The 17,605-nt window shown below is 52.3% G+C and overlaps 1 protein-coding gene across 3 annotated transcripts in view; it reads right to left on the bottom strand.

The window, feature by feature from the left end:
• The window catches only part of CUL9 (cullin 9), a 37,064-nt gene that overhangs the window by 16,071 nt on the left and 3,388 nt on the right, over window positions 1-17,605 (bottom strand). For 2 of the 3 annotated variants that reach the window (XM_040643499.1, XM_008691887.2), the window contains 23 exons: window positions 17,065-17,574; window positions 16,468-16,603; window positions 16,126-16,319; window positions 15,462-15,867; window positions 14,861-15,053; window positions 12,023-12,230; window positions 9,980-10,176; window positions 9,380-9,597; window positions 8,446-8,695; window positions 8,252-8,357; window positions 7,484-7,711; window positions 7,119-7,209; window positions 6,826-6,997; window positions 5,298-5,403; window positions 4,920-5,015; window positions 4,480-4,655; window positions 3,850-3,983; window positions 3,324-3,503; window positions 3,027-3,136; window positions 2,764-2,946; window positions 2,470-2,630; window positions 1,965-2,193; window positions 1,681-1,870 (listed from right to left, as the gene is read on the bottom strand). In XM_040643499.1, coding sequence (XP_040499433.1) covers window positions 1,681-1,870; window positions 1,965-2,193; window positions 2,470-2,630; window positions 2,764-2,946; window positions 3,027-3,136; window positions 3,324-3,503; window positions 3,850-3,983; window positions 4,480-4,655; window positions 4,920-5,015; window positions 5,298-5,403; window positions 6,826-6,997; window positions 7,119-7,209; window positions 7,484-7,711; window positions 8,252-8,357; window positions 8,446-8,695; window positions 9,380-9,597; window positions 9,980-10,176; window positions 12,023-12,230; window positions 14,861-15,053; window positions 15,462-15,867; window positions 16,126-16,319; window positions 16,468-16,603; window positions 17,065-17,574 — 4,474 coding nt within the window. The remainder of the gene's footprint in view (window positions 1-1,680; window positions 1,871-1,964; window positions 2,194-2,469; window positions 2,631-2,763; window positions 2,947-3,026; window positions 3,137-3,323; window positions 3,504-3,849; window positions 3,984-4,479; window positions 4,656-4,919; window positions 5,016-5,297; window positions 5,404-6,825; window positions 6,998-7,118; window positions 7,210-7,483; window positions 7,712-8,251; window positions 8,358-8,445; window positions 8,696-9,379; window positions 9,598-9,979; window positions 10,177-12,022; window positions 12,231-14,860; window positions 15,054-15,461; window positions 15,868-16,125; window positions 16,320-16,467; window positions 16,604-17,064; window positions 17,575-17,605) is intronic. The other variant, XM_008691888.2, reaches the window with a different exon arrangement.

The raw sequence follows: 17,605 nt of genomic DNA, 5'->3' as shown, positions 1-17,605 counted from the left end.
GAGCCTTCCAGGCCCCTCTATCCACACTTTAATTTTTAGAGAGAGTGTGAGCATGTGGTGGGGGAGGAGGGGCAGAGGGAGAAAGAGAATATTAAGCAGACTCCATGCCCAGCGTGGAGCCCAAGGAGTAGCTTGATCTTACGACCCTGAGATCATGACCTAAGCCAAAATCAAGAGTTCGGATGCTTAACCAACTGAGCCATCCACCAGGCACCCCTAAACTTTTATCTAATAACACAGTCAAAAAATATAAAAAGCAAAGTTGACCTGATGAAAAGTTTAAAAATTCACTATTGGGTTACCCGGGTGGCTCAGTTGGTTAGGCGTTTGCCTTTGGCTCAGGTCATGATCCAGGGTCCTGGGATCGAGTCCCGCATCCAGCTCCCTGCTCAGCAGTCTGCTTCTCCTTCTGCCTGCCACTCCCCCTGCTTGTGCGCACTCTCTCTCAAATAAACAAAAAATTCTTTTAAAAATTCACTATCATAATGATAGATCTTAATACACTTCTCTCAGTAACAGATCAAGGAGACAAAAATGAGTAAGGTTACAGCAGATTTGAAGAATACAATGAACAAAGTCGATTTAGTGTAATGTGTAAAAGCCAGTAGCTGAAGAATACACGTTCTTCTTAACCACACATGGAACACTTACAAAATCTGACCATCTACTAGGCCATAAAGGACGTCTCAAGACATTGCAAAGATTCAGAATCAAAGAAACCATGTTCTTTAGCCACAGTGGAATGAGGGTTGAAATCTAAAACAAAAAGACAACTAAATGAAGAAAAACTGGTTTGGGAATTTTAAAATATACTTCTAAAAAAGTAACAGATCAAAGCAGAAATAATAATGGAAATTAGAAAATCCTCAGAACTAAGAAAATACTAAATACTCACACACAGCATAATAAAAACTTAGGCGACATCCCAAATGCCCATCAACAGCAGAAAGGGTAAATACATGCATACAATGGAAAGGAACCCACAGCACAAAGAACAAAGTAATAATACAACTGACACCCTGGATAGCCCTCACGGACACTACATCCGCTGAAAGAAACCAGACACATCAGAATATATACCCTATTATTCCGTTTATACGATGTTCAAATACAGGCAAGAATCTATGGTGATAAAAAGAAGAACAATGGTTTCTCTTGGAAGAACATACTAACTAGAAAGGGACATGAAGCAGGAAGTCTTCTCGGGTGCTGGAAATGCTCTGGGGGTGGTTATGGGAGTATATGTGTATATAAAATTCATTAAGTCATAATTAAGACGTGTACTTTACCGAAAACGATACGACAAGAAAAACAAATCTAAAAAAAAAGAAAAGAAAAGAAAAAAAGAAAATGAATGCAACTAAAGCAATGTTGAGAGGAAAATGAATAGCCTTAAGCATTTTTACTTAGAAAGAAGCCTGAAAGGGGTAAAAATTAAGTAAGCATGCAACTTGAAGTTAGAAAAAGAAAAATGGAACAAATTCATACAAAAGTGAAGGCAATGATGAGAGATGTTAAGAAAGATCTAACCCACCTTTTCCCCCTTCCCTAGGAGACTGCTGTCCCTAGAGACCATTTTTCTTTTTATCTACGCATTCCTATCCACAGGTCCTCTCCTCTTCCTCTCCTGCCACCCCAAATCTCACCCCAATCTCCAATGGCCTGTCCCTATCTCCTCACTCTGGCTGTAGAAATTGGAGAAGCGGTCAAGGGCATCACAGAATTCAGTGGGAAGGCACTTTCTGGGATGGTACAGGTAGCAGAGTGGGGAGACCGGCCAGCAGCGTGGTGACAGGACCAGTATGGAAACTGTTGGACTTGAATCTTCGATAAATAGTTCTTTTTCAGCCTCCTCTTCCTCTGCTTCCTCCTGAGAGACAGAAGGATTTCAAGGGCTCTTGGGCTCCCTTCTTTGGTCTAGCCTTTTGCTCTCCTATTCTCCCACTCATTTCCCTTGCTCTTACCTCCTCTTCTTCCAGGCCCTGTTCCTCCTCATTCTCCTGCTCCAAGAGCAGCTTGTCAAGCCGCTGGAGCTGGTAGACGTGGAACTGGCGCTGCAGCTCCTCCGAGATGCTCAGACTGCGCAGCATCTGCTGGGGGAGGCGGTTGGGGAAGCAGAGGCCGATCTGCTCCAGCACAGCCCCCTCCAGCCAGCTCGAGCCCAAGCTCAGGAGACGGTCCGCCATGTAGTGCCTGCAGCGCACGCAGAGCGGGCGAGCCTCAGTGCGGCCGCCCGGCCCGGGTCCTGCCTCCCCCTCCAGAACGTAGGTTCCTCTGTTGCAGCAGGCCTGAGTCACAGGCCCGACCTCCCCTCTCCCTCCTTACTCCCTTTCCACCAGTGCCATGGCCATCTCTGTGTCTTAATCTCTCCTCTCCCCTGCCTCCTCCCCCCCTTCCCTCCAAGACTCAAACCTTCACCCTCTTTAGACTCTACGCCTCCCCTCCCCTACCTCTCAGACCTGCACTCACTGGTAGAAGTGCTCAAAAGTAGTGGCCAGCTCCAGGCCAGAAAGGACCATGATGGGCTCCAGATGCCGCTGAAGCCGCCCCAGCATTTCCACTCCAGGGGCTCCGCCAACCAGGCCGCCCTGGATCTGCTGGTCGATGTGCCTGGCAAACTGCTCACTTATCTGGGGGCAATGGAAAGGGCACCAGCCAAGCATGAAGAGGGTGTGGAAGCAGGAGAGTGCGGGGTGAGAGGAGGTGAGAGGCAGAGAAAGAGGTGAGCTTGCACCAGGTGACCGGGAGGCTGGTGGTACTCACGTGGGCAGCGGTGAGGAAGGACTGCTGGAGCAAGGCACCAGAGAAGCCACTGCGCAGAGCCAGCGTGAAGGCTGCCCGAGGCCCAAAGAGCTCTGAGCCTGCTCTCTGCAGATGCTCATAGAGTTTACAGTATCGAGGCACAAAGTCAGGGGCCCTCCAGGCTGCAGCCAGGAACCTGCTGACCTGAGAAGGGAGGAGAAGGAGCGTCAGATGCAGTAAGCTGGCAGCCCCCCGCCCCCAACCTGCAGCTTCCCTGCACTCACCTGCTCCTGCACCACGGTCAGCCAGCACTGTGTTATGTTCCTCAGGCTGCTGCTTGGAAGGGCTGCCGACGGCCCGGGGCTCCGATCCCGGACCTTACTGTTCTTGCTGACTGCAGAGACAGAGGGTAAGGGAAGCGGCTTTGTCTCAGCCCCGCAGTGAATCCAGAGGTCTTGGGTACTGACCCCTGGAAAGGCCCCAGAGCGGAGCAGTGAGGGAAAGTAAGATCCAAGACAGGGAGAAGTCAGGTACCATCACTGCCCAGGTTCTCAGCTCAACAGGCCATTGCTGGGACTTACTGGGCTGAGTGGATGGCTCAGGAGAAGGCCCAGGCGGGGGCTCCACATGCACCAGCAAGTGACAAAGGCGACGAACTCGAGAGGCAAAGGATGCTGCTCGACTCAGGGGGTTCTGAGAGCTCTCCCTTTGCTCTAAGTACTGATCCAGCAGCCATCCCAGGGAGCTCACACCCTCCGCATCTAAAAGAAGACAGGTCAGAAACAAGTGATGGGAAATAGGGGGATAAAAAGCCCAAGAAGAGGAGAGAGAAGGCCCAATTACACAAAATTCAAGGGGGGGAGCCGGGCCGAGGCTTACTTCAGCTGGAGTCTGGGGGGTGCTAAGCAGGTGGGGTGGGGTGGAGGAGAAGAGTCAAATACCAGAGTCTCAGGGAGCAGTCCCTGGGGCAGGAAGGAGAGGAACACTGAGGCGACAGGCCTTAAGGGATAAAGACAGGGACCAAGAGAACCAAGAGCGTTAACTCATGTGATCCCTGAGAATCATTACGAGGGGCTGGTTAGTGGGGCCAGGGGTCGGGATGGTTACCGGGGGAGGTGATGTTCTGCACCAGGGGGCTGACCAGGGCCTCCCAGCAGGTCTTGCCCAGTGCTTGGGCGGCCTCGTCATCAGGGAGGAAGCGATCAGCAAAATTCTGCTCGTAGCGCAGAACCCTGTTGAGTCTGGGGATAAGGAATGTGTGGTCAAGGGTTTAAGGCACAGGTTTCTCTGTGGCCTCCAATTAAGTACAGTCAACTCCCACTCTCGCTGTGCTTGGTCCCCTAACCAGCTTGCTGCCATCAGCAAACACTTGTCACCCGTGTTCCCCTTCCCCTCATGTCTAAGCTGCTGCCTGACCTTTCAGACTCCTGCAGAAGTCTCCCACCACCTACTTAAAAAAAAAAAAAAAGATTTAAAAAATTTATTTGAGAGAGAGAAACAGTGAGTGGGAGAGAGAGGGAGAAAAAATCTGAAGCAGACTCCATGCTGAGCACAGAGCCCCATGTAGGGCTCAATCTCATGACTGTGAGATCATGCCCTGAGCCAAAAGAGTCCGCTGCTCAACTGACTGAGCCACCCAGACGCTCCCCACCAGCTACTTCTTAACAGAGTCCTCCTGCTGTGTTAACCTCTCCCTCCTCCCTTCAACCCGGCCCACTGCCTGCCTCCTCCACCCACCGGGGACAGAGCTGGAGGAGGCGCTTGCGGTCCTCTGCTATGTCCCGGCTCCAGGCTTGTGCCCGAATGGTATAGAAGAGACATGTCCGGCGACACAGCTGCTCCCGAAACAGTGGCCAGAAAGTGGGCTTGGGGCCCAGGACCTCCACGCCTCGAACCCGGGTGTCAATGCCGCCCTGTAACATGCACAGACTTGTCTATCCCCTAAGCCACCCAGCCACCAAGCACTACTAAAAACAAATCCAGGCCTCACGCCCTGAGTTACCCAGAGGCACGTGAGACATTCCCACATCCCTGGAACTCAACAGGCTCCTGGGCCATCCCCCAGCAGATGCACGGCCTGAGCCTCGCCCCCACGTGCTGGGGGACACAATCACTAGGAAGACCCTGTGCTACCCCGTGACCGCCCCCCCCCCCCCCCGCCTCTTCCCTCAGCCCACCTGCTGGCAGCGCTTTATGCGGATCTGGATGACGGGCCAGAAGCGGGTCAGGTTCTCCAGGAGGATCACCCGGCTGGCGGAGGGCATCACATTCACCTGATGGGGGAGGGGAGGAGGAGAAAGGACTGTCACCTCTAGAAGTGGGGTTGGAGGGACAACTGACAGCAACCCAATCTTGTGACAGTGGGTGCACTTTACTGCTGCACTGAGCCCATAGACCCATGCAAATCTGCATGCCAAACCGCGCTCTCACCGCTTAGGAGGCAAAGCCTGCCTGGGGGAAGGAATGTGGGAATCCCCCAGGGACTGGATCCTTCCAAGGAGGTCCTGGGACAGAAAGATGGGGAGTAAGGTCAAGGGGGGGCACCAGGGACCCACCGTGTTGAGCTCAGTGCTGATGCAGCTGGCACTATCGCCCCCAAACACCACCACCCTGGCTGGCATGTAGCTTGAGTCCTCACTGGCCACGAGCAAAGTCAGCTGCCTGGAAGGGGAGAAATCAATGAGTTCGAACTGGGGCCCTGGTCTTTGTTCAAAATGACTTCAACCCACCACTTCCACCTCTGGCCTCCTGTCCCTCTTCCGCCTCCTTAAGTGTCAGTCTTCCCCAGTCTCTGCCCTCCTCTTATCTTCCCCCAAAGTAACTTTATTTAAAACCACAGTTTCAACCAAACTCTAATACCCGAATGACTCCAAATCCATATCTCTACCCTAAATGGCTCTTCTCAGCTTTCATGCCGTGTACCCAACAGACATCTCCATGTCACACCCCGCGGGCACCTCAAAGTCAACATGCCAAACGGCACCCTCATCCAACCACAGAAGCCTGCTCCTCTCCTCTTCCTACATCCCCCTCGGGAAGAAAACTGCCACCTCGCTAGAGCACTCTGTCACTGTGACTCTCCCATTCATGGCTTCCCTCATGTCAATGGCGCATCCTGGAGACTCTGGCCCTTGAGATCTGTCAGCCCACCACCCCCTCGCCATTCCCACTCCCTCTGCCTAACTGAAGATCTTCATTTCTCAAAGAGACCACTGCATAAACCTTCCAACCCTCCGGCCTCCAACCGAAACTCCCATTCACCTGGGTGACTTTTCTAAATTAAAAAAAAAAAAAAAAAAATCTAGTTGCATCTCTTCTCTTCTTAAAATCCTTCAGTGGCTCCCCCAGTTTCAGAATAAAGCTCAAACTTCTTAACTTCTTAACAAAATGCTCTGTGGTCTGGCTCTGCTTAGTTTTCTGGCTTTGTCTCCTGCCATTTCACAACAACACCCTACATTCCTGCCAAACACAGTCACTTAAACTTCTCCCAAGCACGTCGTTGTGTTTCTTACTTCCATTTTGCACATGCGCTGTCTCTCTGCCTGGACTAGACCCTGCCCTCTCTTTATGTAGCTAATTTCTACTTCCAAGCTCAGCTCATTTAACCCCTCCTTCTGGAAGCCTTCTCTCACCTCTCACTTGGCCTCAGGGTCCATGTCACCTTTTCTTGCTCTTACTGATTTTCCAGGCTAGCTCCCCAACAAGAACACCAGTTCCCCAAAGACAGGGATCACATCTTATTGCCCTTACAGCCCCAAACCCTCACCCAGGGCCTGGCACAGAGTACACATGAAACAAGCACCCATGGGAAGAGTGAGTAAGGAAGTTCTCAATCTCCCTCAACACCACGCACAGGGCAGTGACATCTGTCCCTGGTGGGAGAAGCACATCACCAAGCTCAGGGAGTGAGGATGTCTATACTGTACAAGGAATGCGGATCAATATGTCTGTTCACCGCACAGAACGAGTTTGAGTGTGTCCCTCACGCACCCGGTTTACACAGTCGCGTATGTGGGCACTTGGGAGAATGTATACTGGGGTGTATCAAAATATTTGCACATGCGTGTGTGTGCGTGTTCCTACCTGACAAGAACACCACGGTGCATGTGCAAGGTGATGTAGTGGGAGCCGGTGCTGCCGTTGGACTCCCAGTAGGTCTTGGGGTTGCGGTCGGTCAGCTTGCTGGCCCGGTGCGGGTTGGAGGACACCTCCACCTTCTCCCAGCACTTGTCCTCCTTCACTTCCACACTGGAGCCTGGGGGCAGGGGGCAGGGGTGGCCGTCGCAGCGTGGTTAGTTGAGAGAGAAGAAAGGAAAGGGACCGGGGAGAACAAATACTGGGGTGCGAGCCAGGAGAAAGCAGATGGGGGCACAGACCCTGGCACAGATGCCGGAGGAACACGTCAAAGAAGGGGATGTTGATGGGTCGGTGGGTCCGTCTGTGGTCTTCGATCTGGCCCAGGACCATCTGCAGCCACAACATCAGAGAGAAGGGGTGTGGGGAGGAGGCAAGAGTATGAAGAACATATAGAAACATGTCTGCGGAACAAGCCAAGGGGCACCAAAGCACTCAGTGCCCTTCTTCACACATTTTGGCAGAACAGGACCGTGTGGGGTAACGGCTGGGAAACAAGTGCCCCGGATTTGCTACCACTGGTGCCAAACAGGGACCCACACTGAATCCCCTTCCCCTGCTTCTGGCTGATGTTCTCCCTCGCCTCTGGACCCACAAGTCTCCTCACCTGAATGCAGCCAGCCAGGATGCTGGAGGTGAGGTTACTATAGAGCTGGGCGTGTTTTTCACACTCCGTCACCAGGTCCCGAAGCTCACAGGCCAGCAGCAGCTGAGCCGAGTGCTTGTCCAGGACTTTGGAGAGGGTCTCTTTGGCTCCCAGGCAGCAGAGAACCACAGCATAGTCCTTATGCATGGAGGCCAGGCGGTGCAGAAAGCAGAGCAGCTGCTGAACAATCTGAGCCCAGAGCCGCAGAGATTAACATCGGGAAACGAAGGGCGGGCCCCCGAAGGGATGAGGGGTGGGTTCCGAAAAGAGAATGTGGTGGGTGAGGGAGGTTCTGGAGAAGCTTGAAAGCCCAGGAAAAGGAGAGTACCAAAGAAGATTGGGGCAGAGCAGGAGGGTGCTGGGACTCCCGAGCTGGCAGAGCCTGGGCACAGCTTCCAGTGCTTCTGCCTGCCAGGGCGAAGCTCTCTCAACAGCCCGCCCTGGTGCCCAAGCCTCGGTCCACAACGCACAAACCCAGAAGGGTGGAGAGTGAGGAGTGTTTGTGCGCACTTCTCCCAAACCCAGAATCTAAAATCCCGCTGCAGCCAAAAGATTTCTACTTCAACGGCCCCAGTTCTGAGGACTCTTAGATGACATTCCTTCCTCTCCACCCCTCTCATTGTTCAGACCCACCCAGAAAGGCTGCACTTTGCCCTCCAGAGCCTCACAAGATAGCTGGTGCCCCAGAAGCGGGCTTTCCCTCCCCCACCCTTACCAGGGCTCTGGTACCTCAGAGTCACTGCTAGGGCCACTGAGACAGTTGAGGCAGGGCTCCAAGACCTCGTGCCAGGGGAGGACCATGGCCTCAGGGTGATCCAGCAGCCGGGTCATGATCCTGGTGAGGGGATGGAAACAAGCAAAGTCCCTGTGGTCTGCCGGCTCCCCTCGCCTCTGATGCAGGGGTGCCCCAACAGGCCCCTCACCTCAGTGCGGTCAGCAGCAGAGTTTTGTTGGACCCTGGGGCGTCCAGAGTCCTCAGCAACAGGAGGAAGGGCTGGGTCTCCTGCTGGAGGCGCTTCAGGAGGGGCCTCACAGGGCCCCCTGGGCCGCCCTCTCGGCACAGCACCCGCTCCAAGCCCAGGAGGATCTCTGCAGACGGGCCCCCCACCAGGGATTGGATCAGGCATTCGGGGGACCCATCCTGGCCCTGGGCACCAGGGGCTTCCAGTGCTGCTGCCCGGACACATGGGAGGAAAAAAACGAGTATGAAGAGGAGTCATGCAAGTTGGTCAAACCATGAACTAGGCAGGCCCAGAAAATCACCCCCAAATTTTCCTCCTGTTTGGAGGATGTCTGTAGTTTGTACCAAACTGTGGGGGATTTTCTTCTCTGGCCCCAAATATATAGCTAGCTGCATCTGGAAAAAAGTTTAGTATGGCAAACACTGTCATGTTAAACAGACATTTTTAATCTCATACAGTCACACAATTACCTGTTACTATTAAATGGTAGCTATGCCGTTACGTCAACCAATAAATATAAACCATTATAATTACATCCCCCTACTACCTAGCATGGTGGCTTTAAAGATTTGATTTTTAAGTAATCCCTACCCCAACATGGGGCTGGAACTTACAACCCCAAGATCAAGAGTCGCAAGGTTTACTGACTGCGCCAGCAGGCGCCCCGCGGGCTGGCCCTAGATATGTAATTTTCCTTACCTACTCTATAGTCTCCTTCTCCTCTTGGTTAGAAGTTCTACTTAAGACCTAACTGGAGCGCCAAGACCCTTACTCATTTCCTGAAGGTTCATCGTGTCTTTCCAGGAAGGCGCTAGTACCACAAGCCTTAGCCCTCCTGGCCACAGGGCGGCACTGCCTGATTCCTGAGAAGAAAACCACCCCTTCCACAATGTACCTGTGTGCTCAGGACTGCCCGGTGGCTCTGAGTAGCGATTGAGAAGCATCATGAGGACGGTGCGCGTGGTAGGCATGGGCTCTGTCCCCGGTGCTATCCCGGAGTGCCTGAACAAGGTGTCTCTCAGCTCTCGGGTTATAATCTGGTCCCCCAGAGTGTGGTGGTTGCACAGAAGCAGGTTGAGAAGGAGCAAACCGTTTCTCACTGCAGAGGAGCACCTGGGAGGAGGGAGATAACCCAGGAGGGAATGGAGAGGGAGTGAACACAATGGAAGCAGAAAGCAAGTACAGAGGGGAGGGGGACTGCAGCTGCGGAGGGAGGAAAGGGCCCCGGGCTCCCTCCGAGGGCAGGACATCTGGCTCCCTGACCTCAGGTCACTCCTCCCAACCCCAGGAAGGAAGGTCAGCGTGCCCTTGCTCTCTCTGGGGATCTCCCTCCCCCCAGTTACTTGGGCTCTCTACCAAAAACAGTCAGAGAGGGCCACCAACATTTCATCTGGAGGTAACAACATAAAGTGAATTTCTGTGAAGCCCATGAGATGTGGGCGGGGCAGCAGTGGGGCTTGGGGCTTAGCGGGAGTTTGGAGGGTGATGCCCTGACCCCTCTGTGTTCAGCATCAGGATCACGGCTGCAGGGACAGTAAGGAGCAGGCTCTCAGAGCCTGGGCGGGTGGCTGAGTCGATGCTGGCAAAGATCTCTCTGGTCATCTGGGCATCAAACAAAGGGTGGATAGAATCTCGGCCAGAAACAAAAGTGGGGATCTCCGAGGAGCTGGCAATGGCCAGCATCTTCAGTGCCTGCAAAGAGGATGTGGATGGAGAGTTAGTTGTGGGCAGGGCCACCATGCACAGAAAGAGGAGAGCTGGGTCCTCATTCTCGATTCCAAACTTTGGGGCAGCTGAGCTGTTTGCAAATAGGTCAAGTAGGAGATGGAAATGGAAGAGTCATGATGGGATATCAAATGCTACAAACAAAAAGAGAGAGAAGGAAAGAAAGCAAAGGAAAAAATGAGGGTCAGTGGTAAAATCAGCCCACCACTTCACTCTGCCGGCGCCAAGGCTGAGTGGCCTGGCCGCCCCTTCCTGCAACTTCCTTGGGGAGGGGGGCGGGGAACCTGTCACAGCATCTAGTTGTCTTCAAAGGGTTCCCTTGACATTCTCTTCCATCCCCCTGCCCCACCCCTCCCCTTGCAAAACCTCCCTTCTCTTGAGTTCCAGGACTTCATAGCCTCCTGGTTGGCCTGCCTCTCTGGAGTTCCTCTGCTTAATCCTTGAACATGGAAGTTCCTGTCCCCTCTCACTCTGCACTCCTCCCTGGGCAACCTCATCCATTCCCACAGCTTCAATTATCATCCACAGGCTAACACTTGCAAACATATGTCCCTTGGCCTCCAAAGCCAGTAGCCAACCCTCTTCAACAAGACTATTGGGGTTGTCTCACAAGAAGAGTGACTGGAATTATAGGAAAAAATCCTTGGCGTCGGTGGACTTGTTTGCTGGTACTATAAAGAAAATTAAATTAAGATGAAAGCTATACCATTAGAGTGGAGGCTACCTTCCCTGGGGAAAGGGTTGACACCTGAGAAGAAACCCGTCGGGGATGGAGAGTAGAACCAATTCTCAGGACGCTCTCCCTTATATGGCCTGAACCCTCCATGCATATGCTACCTCATAACGAGCCTTTCTCCCTGTCGTTACCCACCCCCTTTCCCCAATTAGCTGAATTCTGTAAACCTGAAGTTATAAACAAGATGATGACTTCTGCTATGGGGCAAGAGTTTGAATTTAGGGGCAAATGCTGTATTTTGGTCATGCAATCTGAGAGGGTTAGGGAATTCTTGGAGCAAACAAGGCCTAGACATGAATGCTTGGCTGCTCTTCAGAGGAACTACACCTAGCTGGCGCCTTCCAGGAAAGAGCCTCTCAGCCTCGCCCTGGAACAGCCTGCTCCAGGGGGACCTGTGCTCCTGTCCATGCTGTTACCATTATACTGCAGGAATCCATTCTCAGAACTGATTCGGGCTGCGGCCTACCCATCCCCCGCAGGCACCGGAGGCTATACAGAGCACAGCCTACCCACACCTACCAGCCAGCAATCACGTCTAGAGTAGTCAGGAAGCCAATTCTTCTGTGAGCTCTCCTGAATGGGGCCCCCCTTCCCCATCTTCTAGGCCCGGGTGGCAAGGCACCCACATCTGGTGAGGGGGTATTTTCTACGTAAGGGTACCACTCGGATCAAAGGGTAAAAAACTACTTTGTCGTGTGCAGAAAATTAGTCTCTAACCAAACGCTTCACTGTAACTCAAAAGACTCAGGAAATTCAACAAACCTAAAAACTCAACTCCAGATTTTCTTCCCCTACCTCTTCCTCCTTCCACATTCCCCCACTGAGTAAATGGCCTCCACATCCCCTCTGCTGCTCCCTTTTAAACCTGGGAGTCATTCTTAAAAATATATTTCTCCCTTTCTCCAAACACGCACTCAATCTCTGAGACCGTCCCGCCGGAACCTTCAACCCACCTGTGCCTTTCCATCCCAAGGTCTCTTCCCTGGTCTAAATCGCCACAGCACGTCCTCAAGATCGGCAGCCCCCCACGTGCCCCTCCTGCCCATCGAGCTCTCCCGCCAGGCCCAGCCCACTCACCGCCAGCCCCGCCTGCTGCACCAGGACGGAAGTCTTATATTCCTGCATGCAGACCAGCACAGCGTAGATGCCGCCCTCCCGGGCAAAGAGCGGGCGCCACTCCCGCTTGGTCAGGAGCAGGTACAGGAGGCGCAGGGCCAGCACCACCACCGTCTTCTCTCCCACCTGGCTGGTCAGCAGCTCCACCAGCGTCTTCACTAGCTTCTCTCTTAGAGAGAAGAGACATTGGCGCTCCCCATCCCAAAAGTCACGCCCGACTCCCAGCCCGACCCTCTCCACCAAGACCCATCGCCCCCACCCCTCTCCAACCTATCTCCAACCTACGCTCCTCTGCAGGCTAACTGCCTCTGGCTCCTTGCCGTGGGAAGGAGGCCGGAGGGCAAAACGGTCACAAACTCTGGCTCACCTTTTCACATAAATCTATAAAGTCAATGTAATCCTAATCACAATGCCTACAAGATTTTTTACGAAAACACAGGACAGGGAGACCCAGGCATGGGATGAGAAAATATGCAAGAAGAGTCAAGAAATGTTTAGAAAGAAAGAACGGGAGACTTGTGTGCTAGTTATCAAAATATAAACTCGTGAAAACTAAAATGCTAAGAAATGACACAGGGCAGATACAGATCGCTAGCTAAGGGTGGCATCCCAGCCAGTGAGAACAGCAAGGGCCATGCGACCCATGAAGTGGGGACACCCGAAACAGCTGGGACTCTGCCTCCCTCCATCAGCATAGGGACCCTGCAAACAGATTTTAAAATATTTAGAAAATAAAGGGAAATATTTTTCTAATCCTGGAATAGAGCAAACCTACTCAAAACCTAGAAGCCATTAAAAAGTTTAAAAATATTCTAACCTAAAATTCTAAAACTTCAGCACAATGAAAGATGCTGTTCCACAAGGTTAAGAGAGAGGCAATGTGAGGGACAGAGACAGCCCTACGGAAATGCTGATCCGAAGAAAGGAAGAAGGGCTCCAGAGCCCCTGGATCACACTGAGCACCTCAAGAAGGAAAAAACTGGCATTCTCTCTCTCCACAGTGACGGAGATGCAGCCTGAGGAGGTGGCCTGGGAAAGTTCTGTCTTTGTCTTTTCTCATGAGCTTTAGGATGACAACAGCATGAATCCGATGTGCTTCAGATATAAATCCCCTTCTGTAGCCAGGATTTATTATAAACAAGTTAATACCACATAGGCCGTATATATGAATGGATATAGAAATATAAGTAAGGATGTTTACCAAAATGTTAACAGTGACTCTCTCTGCAAAGGGTTTTCAGATAATTTTTATCTTCATATTTTTCTAATTTTTTTAATAGGAGGCATATATTATTTCATATTCAGAAAAGAGTTAATGTGATTTTGGAAAAAAAAACAAGCAAGATATATGAAACATAAGTAACAGATTAATATCCAGATTGTCTACAAATCAGTAAGGAAAAAACAAAGACCCCCCTAAAAAAATGGGCAAAGGATCAGCAGAGATTATTTATACAAGAAGAAACACAACAGATGCATGCAAATATGCTTAACTTCACTAGAACTAAGAAATTAAAACAGAGATACCAATCGTTTAAAATTCTGCCAATCTGATAGAGTAAAAAAAAAAAAAAGATAATATGCAGTGTTGGCAGACGTGAGGAAAACAGATCCAGGAGAACACTGTACTTGAACTTGGAGATAATCTGCTGCAGAGTCCCATGCAGCAGTGAGAGTAAAAAGTCAGCTCTATGTGGACGGACATGGAGAGCCCTCTCAGACATACTGAGTGTGGGGGAAAGTTGTAGAAACATGTTGCGTGATTACATAGATTTAAACACGAACTCAGAAAATGTTCTATTTCCAAACACACTAAGAAACATAAATCTGTGGAAGGTCTGAAGAATCCACAGCAGACTGACAACAGTGGCGGAAAGGGACTGTCTTTTCCTTCTATGCTCTTTCACATTCTCCAAATCTTTTAAAATGAGAACGTATTTGTACATCATTTGTGTAATTAAGAAGTGACTTTAAAAAAACCTTTGAGGGGCACCTGGGTGGCTCAGTCGTTAAGCGTCTGCCTTCGGCTCAGGTCATGATCCCAGGGTCCTGGGATCAAGCCCCACATCGGGCTCCCTGCTCGGTGGGAAGCCTGTTTTTCCCTCTCCCATTCCCCCTGCTTGTGTTCCCTCTCTCGCTATGTCTCTCTCTGTCAAATAGATAAAATCTTAAAAAAAAAAAAAAAAGAACCTCTGAAAATGGAAAATAGGAGGCGATAAAAAAGAAAAGAAGAAAATAACTCAGGGGTGCCCGGCTGGCTCAGTCGGAAGAGTGTGTGACTCTTGATCTTGAGGTCATGAGTTTGAGCCCCACACTGGGTGAGGAGGAAGGGAGGAAGGGAGGGAGGGAGGGAGGGAGGGAGGGAGGAAGGAAGGAAGGAAGGAAGGAAGGAAGGAAGGAAGGAAGGAAGGAAAGAAGCCAAGCTCTAGGGCCCAAAAGAGCTACGTTTGAATCCTGGCTCTGCTGTCAAACTCCGCAAGTTAAATTTTCCAAAGTTCTGTTTCCTCACCAATGATAGCACCAACTCTTCCTCAGGAAGGAAGACAGAGAGGAGGATTTAATGAGAGAACACATGTAAAATTTTAAGCACAGAGGCTGACACAGAGTAAGAAGTCCTCCAAGGATATTATAATATTCCGTTATAATACTGCATCCTCCCGCTGGGCTGCTCCTCAGGCTGACCCTTCTTTCACCCTCAGCCTTTCAAATTCCTCATCTAGCTCCTTCCCTCCCTACCACCATTCTCCCACATTGGCAGCTTAAACCAAAACCCCTTCCCTCCCCACCATTCTAACTAACCTCAGGGATCTGTCGGGACGGACCAGAGGGTGGTCCCGCTCAGTGACCTCTTCCACGGCCTGAGAGAGGGCACAGAGCCCTGAAAGCTGCAGGTTTGTGTCCAAGCTGGATATCTGCACAGTGGCCACGACCGCTGCCACATGCTGATCCAGGGAGCTGCGTGGACCAGGACCCCGCAAGCCTCTTGCCATTTCTGAAATTGGTGAGGGAAAGGTAGTGGCTTAAAAAAAATTGAGGCTCCTCCAAGTTGGAAGTCTTTAAAGGTCAAGCCCAGTTATCCTACTGATATTTTAATACATTATTCATTCCTGTAGCTTGCATTCAGAGCTTTTCCAATTCTGCGTGAGGGATTTAACAGCCAAACACTGAAGATGAAGATATTCTGGAAAGCTGAGCCTCCTTTTCCAGGGATGCTGAAGGGAGCAGCGATTGGTTAGACACACTCAAGGTCAAAGGAAGGAAGATGGATGCATGCTTCCAGAGCATTCCCCATGCAACAGCAACCTTAGTCCACAGCTCTTGTCTACACTGACTACTTCTGTGGCGACTGCCCAGGACTTGCTCCAACTTCTTTGCCCTCCCCTCCCAGCACCTGACTCACCACTGGCTGCCTCCTTCATCTCAGGGGGCAGAGCCATCCCCTCAGTCACCAGAAGCTGGTTAAACAGCTGTGAATCACTCTGTGCCATGGGGGGCTCAGTTTTTCCCTTGGCAGGTTCTGCATCTGCCTTCGGGGGCTCAGCTTTTGCTTTGGGAGACTCATGCTCTTCTTCTGAGAAGTTGGCCTCCGACTTGGACTCCTCTTCTGGATCTGGGGTACAGGAGTGACTTCGTGAAGAGGACGAGATGCTTAGTTCATCGGGCAGCAGCCCGTACTTGGTGTAGATTTGGGAGTTGAGCAGGTCACTGAGGGTGCTGCCCTCAAACCGACTGCTGAGCACCTGCAGCAGACCCTCAGCCATCTCTACGGGCACGGAGAGGTCACCCAGGGCCTTGTCACCCAGGGTCTGTCAACAGAAGAGGGTGCGCATTTCAGGGACAAGCAGACGCGAAGGTCCTGGGGACAGGAGTAGAGAGGGTGGCCGCCTCCCGCCATGCCTTGCATACCAGACCTCACAGCACTTGTCTCCTTCCCCAGCAGGTCCCCCTCATACACTCTAATCTCTCGCTCCAGACTCCCCCTAAGTACCCCCTTATCTAGAACTCCCTTAGAGAATCCCACCTCCAAACCCACGACAAACCCAAGTATCTCAAGCCTAGGATACCTCATCCAGGTTCTCCCGAAGATTCTGGAAAATTGGCTGCTGCTCACATATGTCCAGCTTCTTGATGAAGAAGAGCAGCTCCCACCACTCAGCCTGGGTCAGGTAGCCCAACTGCTCATTCTTCTGAGGCTCGGGCTGGAGGTACGGCAAAGAGTAGAGCCCATCCACAGGTTTCCAGTCCCAGGAGGGAAGTGCTGAGGATACAGGAATAGGGGTGTCAGCGTCCAATGGGAACAGAGGGCATATCTGAATCTCTGGGGCAGCTCCTCGTGAGGAGTGGCTGAGTCCCAGTCCTACTCCTCTGTTCAGACACATGCCGTCCATGTGCCCTCCAAGGCTCACCTGTGCCCAGCAGAGGAGCTCCTGCCCCCTTCTCCACAGCTCCTGAAGTCGCATCCTCGGCGGCTTCCTCAGGGCCCAGGATCTCCAACATGTGCCAGTGCACCCAGTAGGTGCGGCCCGTTGACTGCCAGAAGACCTGGTATGGAGGGAGGAAGAAAGAGGCAAGAATAGGCTTCTGAGCCCTGGGTGGTACAGGCTTGAGAGGACAAGGCTGGGCCCAGAGCGGGGGCACATGGTCCTCAGATGCATAGCTGGCTAAGCCCCTGTATAGCAAAAGTCTCCCTTCCCCTATGGGGTGGGCCCTGCCCCTCATCTCCTAACCCTGCCGGCCTCTGCTCTGACACCCCTCCTAGCCAACTCCACGGGTAGGGGTGCAGGGAGTGTCTCCACGCAGCACCTCTGCTTCCTGGGTGTGAGCCTCGGCTTGGCCTCACAGCCCACCCCGTTTTCTCAGCCCTCCAAATTTCCCCAAGCCCTTCACCACTGCTGACCACCTTTTTTCTCCGTGGGTGGCCTGTCAGAGCCCCCTGCATGGAAGCCCCCATTATGCTCCCCCAGCTAGATCCCCAACAGCGCCCCCCACGCACACTCACTCACCTGCACAGGGGGCACGCCGTTGTTGCTCTGACAGAACTCGCCCTCGTCCCCAGCGCTGACCTCCTCGTAGTCATCCAGCATGCGCACTCGCATCCCGGCCTGCAGCGTCTCTCGCACGTACTCACCATAGCCACAGCGGCTGGAGAATTCAGAGCGTTGGCGGAAGGCCCGCTCTTGCCTTCTGGGGGCAGCAATCATGGTGGGGAGCAAAAGGCTAGGGCCTGAAATGCAGGGCTGAAAGATGGACCGGGCCGGCCGCGGTGGCAATGTGCTCTGTTCACTAAGGTTCCGGGCCCAGCCCATGCTCCGCACCAGCTCTGAGATGAGGTTGCCCACGGCCATACTGAACTCCAGCTCCCGCTGCCCCCGGCTTTTCTCCTGGCCGAACTCCCTTGGGGACAGGGAGCCTCGGTCTCCAGCCCCTGGCTCTGGGCTATTATTCAGCTGATCCAGCAGGGAGGTGACACACAGGTAGCGTTTCACCAGGGAGAAGAGCAGCTTTCCTGGGATCTGTAGGACACAGTCGGTAGTGGAGGTCCAT

This window comes from Ursus maritimus, unplaced genomic scaffold (genome assembly GCF_017311325.1).
Source record: "Ursus maritimus isolate PB19 unplaced genomic scaffold, ASM1731132v1 scaffold_29, whole genome shotgun sequence".
Classification (NCBI taxonomy): domain Eukaryota; kingdom Metazoa; phylum Chordata; class Mammalia; order Carnivora; family Ursidae; genus Ursus; species Ursus maritimus.
The sequence above is the reverse complement of the archived record's forward strand: the minus strand, read 5'-3'. Positions and strand labels throughout refer to the sequence as shown.